Source organism: Carcharhinus amblyrhynchos, unplaced genomic scaffold, assembly GCF_965287045.1.
Source record: "Carcharhinus amblyrhynchos unplaced genomic scaffold, sCarAmb.v2.hapA scaffold_38, whole genome shotgun sequence".
Lineage (NCBI taxonomy): Eukaryota > Metazoa > Chordata > Chondrichthyes > Carcharhiniformes > Carcharhinidae > Carcharhinus > Carcharhinus amblyrhynchos.
The window spans coordinates 1,622,353-1,628,298 of NW_027649779.1; the positions used below are offsets into that span (position 1 = coordinate 1,622,353).

Consider the following 5,946-nt stretch of genomic DNA (forward strand, 5'->3'; position numbering starts at 1 on the left):
GTGAATGACTATTTTTATTTTCATTCATTCATGGACGTGATGTCGTTGGCTGGGCCAGCATTTGTAGCTTGTGTCTAGTTACCAATCAACTCAATGGCTCGCTTAACCCTTTTACAGGATAGTTATGAAATAAGCATAGTGATGAGGATTTGGAGTGATATGTAGGCCAGAATAGGAAAGGGCGGCGGATTCCCCAGTCTATTCAACTTCACTTCATAACAAAAATTCCGCAGCACTGGAGAACAATAGACTGCAATGTTACAATTCTGGATCAGAATCTGAGAACAATAGGCTACGATGTTCCAATACTGGATAAAAAACCTGAGAACAATAGACAGCAATGCCTCAGATTCTGAGAGCAATAGACTGTAACGTCCCTTCAGTTCGAATTCCACCATCTGCTGTAGTGGGATTCAACCCAATGATCCACCAGACATTAGGTGAGTTTTTCAATTAATAGTCAAGTGATAATACCACTCGGCCATTTCCTCCCTAACTTATGTTGAGGTTATTGGAATATATCTTTGGTTTGGATGGAGACGAGGAGTTTAGTTTTTTTAGTAATGTCACAAGTCTGCTTATATTAACACTGTAATGAAGTTACTGTGGAAACCCACGTGTCTCCGCACTTTGGCGCCTGTTCGAGCAAAACTGATGGAGAATTTAGCATGGCAAATGCGCCTTAACGAGCAGGTCTTTTGGACTGTGGGAGGAAACCGGAGCACCTGGAGGAAACCCATGATGACACAGGGGAGGACACACAAACTCCACACAGTGAACAAGGCCAGCACTCAAAATCTGGTCCCTGGCACTGTGAGGCAACACTGTTAACTACTGTGCCACCACAATGCAGCCGCTAGTGATTTTGCTGTCTATGCTTCAAGTGGCAAGGACAATCCAGTTAATTGCAGGCCATGAGCCCTACATCAACGGTAGGAAAGTTATTGAAGAGGATTCTTCGAGAAGGATCTGTTCCCATTTGGAAGCAAGCTGACGTATTAGTGAGAGGCAACGTGGTTTTGTGAAGGGGAAATTGTGTCTCACTAGCTTGATCGAGTGTTTTCGGATAAGATGATTAATGAGGTTAAGGTAGTGGATGTTATTTACATGGACTTGAGTAAGGCCTTTGACAAGATCCCTCTTAGCAGACTAACGCAGAACATGAAATCACATGGGATCAGAGGTGAGCTGGCAAGGTTGATACAAAACTGGCTCGGTCAAAGAAGACAGAGTGTAGCAGTGGGAGGTTGTTTTTGTTCTGAATGATGGTTATGACAAGTGGCGCTCCTCAGGGAACTAAGCTGGGAACTTTGCTCTTTGCAACATTGTGTATGACAGAAAGGTTGCAAGTTTGCGGATGATACAAAAGTTGGTGGATTTGCAGATGACGGTTAGGACCAGAAGAGGATACAACAAGATCAGGATTGATTGGAGACTTGGGAGAAGAGGTGGAAAAACGTAATTTGACCTCACTGGAATGACGGAGGTTGAGGGGTGACCTGATAGAAGTCTACACGATTATGAGAGGGGTGGACAGAGTGGATAGTCAGAAGCTTTTTTTTCCCCAGAGTGGAAGAGTCATTTACTCGGTGGCACAGGTTCAAGGTGCGACGGTCAAGGTTTAAAGGGGATTACAAGGCAGATTTTTTTTACAAAAATGGTTGTGGGTGCCTGTAACTCATTGCCGGGGGAAGTAGTGGAAGCGGATACGATAGTGACTTTTAACAGGCGTCTTGACAACTACATGAATCGGATAGGAACGGAGGAATATGGACCCTAGAAGGGGAAAGATTTTACTTCAGTCGACGCAGCATGGTCAGTGCAGGCTTCGAGGGCCAAACGGGCCTGTTTCTGTGCTGTAATTTTCTTTGTTCTTACTCTAAAGCCTGAAAAAAAGATGAATGATTTTAGCGCTTAATGAATCAAGTCACGAATTTATTGGAGGCGATGAATGGCAAAAAGTTCAATGATGTATATTATCCTTACGGTAATATTTGCGGGCATATCCTGATATAATATAAATGGGTTTATGTTAATGCTAAAGTAAATTATCTCGAAACCAATAATATTTGTGCATTGAGAGGTGCGTTCAGGTCTCCACACTTAAACCTTTACATTGATCTTAAAAGAAAACATATACTATGATCATTCCAATGCGGGTAGGATGGTCTGTCGGAGACTCGGTGCAGACTCAATGGGCCATATGGCCTCCTTCTGCACTGTCATGTCTGCCTCTCCATTATTTCCAACTTCCCATACTTCCCTGAACTTCAACGCCGCATCTAGGCTGTAAATTCTCTTCTTTGCGTGTAAAAAGTGTTGGATTGAACAGGGTGAGGTGAGGCTGTTTGTTTAGTGACTGTAATTGATGTGAGTCTCCATGGATCTGATTAGTGTGCCTGGAGGGATGTCCCCCTTCGAATAGTAAGGGATTCCGTTCAATGTGTTGTCCCATTGAGTCAGCGGGAGCGACAACTCCAACACTAACAGGGATCAGCGGCTGTGGAGAGAGAGGGAGCGAGAGGAAAGATCAGAATCTGGGAGCAATCGCCCAGAATGTTCCAACAGTGGATCAGAATCTGGGGACAATGACCCAGAAAGTTCCAGCAATGGATCAGAATCTGGGAACAATGGATTGGAAGTTTCCAGTCATGGACAAAAGTTTCTATAATTGGATTTATTTGTTTACCTTAGATAATTGGAGGATGCCATTAGCTTATCGGATTGAAAGTCTACTGAAGGTGATTCAGTTCGTTTACTATCCCATCTTGGCGATTGTTGGAGTTCCGGGTAAGTCCCTGTCTGGAATTGTACCAGTCCGACTGCCACTGGAATCGGAGCAGGCAAGGGTCAGAGCATGGGAAGGTCTGTTGAACATGGGTAGGATTTTGCAGTTTTCAGAAAAGTGAGGCTGTAAATTTCTGTCCCCAGTTCCTAATTCTAGAAAGGCTGTTTAACTGTATTGATTTCCTTGTCATTTACTGTACTGGGTTTGCTGCTCTTGTTGTTTCTGTTGAATCACTATATCCTATTATTAATTCTTTCAGCCGCTGACAATTGTCTCAGTGCCTATGGGCTAGGGTGTCTTCTGTGTGCTGTGACTATCCATAGACATGCGACCTAACACTAATCCTTTGTGAGAAAAATATTAAAGCAGAATCGTTTTTTACCATCTACATGTAACGCCAGTTCACTGCCAATTACCCACCCAGTCACCGGGCTGCAGGATGCATTTTATTGATCATGTTTGCACAGCAGGATCTCAAGAGAAAACATGTTTCGTATTGAAATTCATTCATCAATGTCACAAGTATGCAAACATTAACACTGCAATGAAGTTGCCATAAAAAGCCCCGAGTTGCCACACTCCGGCGCCTGTTCAGGTACACTGAGGGAGAATTTAGCACGGCCAATGCATCAAACCAGCACAACTTTCAGATTTTGGGAAGAAACCGGAGCACCTGGAGGAAACCCACGCAGACACAGAGAGAACGAGTCGACTCTGCACAGTCAGTAGCCAAGCCTGAAATTGAACCAGGGAGCCTAGTGCTATGAGGCAACAACACTGTCCCCTGTACCACCACAAACTTTCCTGGAGTCACAGAAACACAAACATACATGCATTAATAGAGACATTTACTGATAGAAGCAATCAGATTTAGACACTTGTTCACACTCACACACAAATTCAGAAGCCAACATTGTTGTAAGCCTCCGGAATAACACACACTTAGGAGCATTCATCAAGTACCCTGGTGCTCACACACAACACGCCCACACACACACACACATACACACACACACACACACACACACACACACAGACACACGCATAGGAATAATGGTGTTAATGGCTGAGCTGTCGTCGAAAAACATGAGTCGGTGTTACAGGGTTGACTGTAGTGTCAGAGAGATGGGATTTTGGACCTGTTGTGGATGTAGTGAACCGTAGTGGATCCAGGAAATCTGGGAAGCCGGAACTGATTCATGCCATGACTAACCTTTTCATGCATTTCATAATATTGGTTGTCGGAGTCACAGGATGAGAGTCATTAGGCAGCTTGCTTGGCTTTTCCTTTGCTACTGGCCTTTGTTTGAGTTTTTCCCTGGTGCATATATTGACAACATTCTTGCCAAGAGAGGACTCATGGAGATGTAAATCTAATAGAGATTCTGTGCTTCAGGGCATCAGGATCTCCCTCTGCCAACTGTTAGTATTGTCCAGAGGAAAGGGTCAAACCAACACTGTTTGGCACCAGCTCTGTTGTGGGAGTTGTCAGTGAGCTGTCTGAGAGACAACAGATTACCACCTACAGGACTCCACTCCGCATCTTCTGTTAGGGTTTACTGCCTCATCCTTCTTACCCTCCAAATCCTTCACAGGCAGAGGTGATATTTACCTGTAGCTGAGTGAGGGATAATGTTGAGGACTCCCTGGAAAGCTCTCTCCCAAATGTTAACTTTGTGTCACTACCAAGGAGCAGTACAGTGGCATAGTGGTTAGTACTGCTGACTCACAGCATCAGGAACCTGGGTTCAGTTCCAGTTTTGGATCATTGTCTGTGTTGAGTTTGTACATTCTCTCTGTGTCTGTACAGGTTTACTCCAGATGCTCCACTTTCCTCTCACACTCCAAAAGACGTGCTGGCTTAAAAATATATATTCCAATTGTTGTGTTTTTGTACTTTTTAAAAATTTTAACCCATCGTAAGCCTAAATGGTAATTCCGTCCATTGAATCATATCTAATTTTATTCTGTATTTCCCTCCCTGACAGTGAACATAATCACAATTGTGACACTGAGGAGCAGAAACTGTGGTCTGTCCAAATGTGTCACTCGTTACCTGGTGGCCATGTCAGCGGGGGATCTGCTGGTCATTATCCTCGACCTGATATTGAGACACATTCCCATTGTTTATCAGGAACACTTCTATTTTGTGCGCTCTGTTCCCGTGTGTAACATCCACGCCGTCCTGCTTTATGCAGCCACTGACTGTTCTGTCTGGTTCACCGTCACTTTCACCTTTGATCGATTTGTGGCCATTTGCTGCCCCAAGCTGAGAAGTAAATATTGCACTGAGAAATCGGCGTCTGTGGTTCTGGGAACAGTGACAGTGCTGAGCTGTTTAAAGAACATTATCTGGTATTTTATGTTATTAAATACATATCGGCTGCAGAACCTCCCCTGGTTTTGTCACGTCACAAGCGATGCCATAGAATCTCTGGCCTGGGGAACAATCGAGTTCCTCCATTACATTCTAACCCCGTGTGCCCCATTCGTCCTGATTCTGCTGCTGAATGCTCTCACCGTCAGACACATTTTAGTGAGCAGCAGAGCCCGCAGGAGACTCCGGGCTCACCGCAGCAGTGAGAAGCCCAGAGACCCAGAGTTGGAGAGTCGAAGGAAATCCATCATTTTCCTATTTTTTATCTCAGCCAACTTCATTATCTTATGGTCAACATTCATGGTTTATTCAGTATGGAATCGCATGCATGATTTGGGGTTTAATTTTAGATTAGACTTTTATGTTATGGAATTGGGCTTCATGCTGCAACTCACAAGTTGCTGTACAAATACTGCTATTTATGCTGTGACACAAACTCAGTTCAGGCAGCAGCTAAAAAATCTACTGAAATATCCCCTTACTGCAATTTTTCAACTCAATACAGCCTGAGAGGAAATGACAACAACAAGACCTCTGATTCTTCCTATTGGGCATTCAAACTGTAAATCACCAAACAGCCTCACAGAAATAGAAAGAGTGACAGATAGATAGAGAGGCAATGTTAGCAACATTGAGATTATTAGACAGCGAGTGGCAGAGAGAGGGAAAGGCACAAAGACTTGGAGAGCAAAGAATTTGAAAGAGTTTCTAACAGGTACAGGAAAATAAACAGGGAGACAGAGAGATAGAAGAGAGACAAAGACAGAGCCTCACAGAATGT

General features: G+C 43.9%; 1 protein-coding gene across 1 annotated transcript; it reads left to right on the forward strand.

Moving 5' to 3' along the window:
* Positions 1-340: 340 nt before the first annotated feature.
* On the forward strand, positions 341-5,675 carry LOC145362371 (putative G-protein coupled receptor 139). The gene is made up of 3 exons (XM_080218431.1): positions 341-440; positions 2,695-2,790; positions 4,777-5,675. The coding sequence occupies exons 1-3, from the start codon at positions 341-343 to the stop codon at positions 5,673-5,675; spliced, it is 1,095 nt and encodes a 364-aa protein (XP_080074557.1).
* Positions 5,676-5,946: the final 271 nt, after the last annotated feature.

What these genes read in the sequence shown, in the direction of transcription:
- LOC145362371 (XM_080218431.1), top strand. Translation starts at nt 341, where the DNA reads ATGCCTCAGATTCTGAGAGCAATAGACTGTAACGTCCCTTCAGTTCGA. An exon ending in AATGATCCACCAGACATTAG is followed by an intron (nt 441 to 2,694) that starts GTGAGTTTTTCA and finishes TGTTTACCTTAG; the next exon opens with ATAATTGGAGGATGCCATTA. An exon ending in GGCGATTGTTGGAGTTCCGG is followed by an intron (nt 2,791 to 4,776) that starts GTAAGTCCCTGT and finishes CCTCCCTGACAG; the next exon opens with TGAACATAATCACAATTGTG.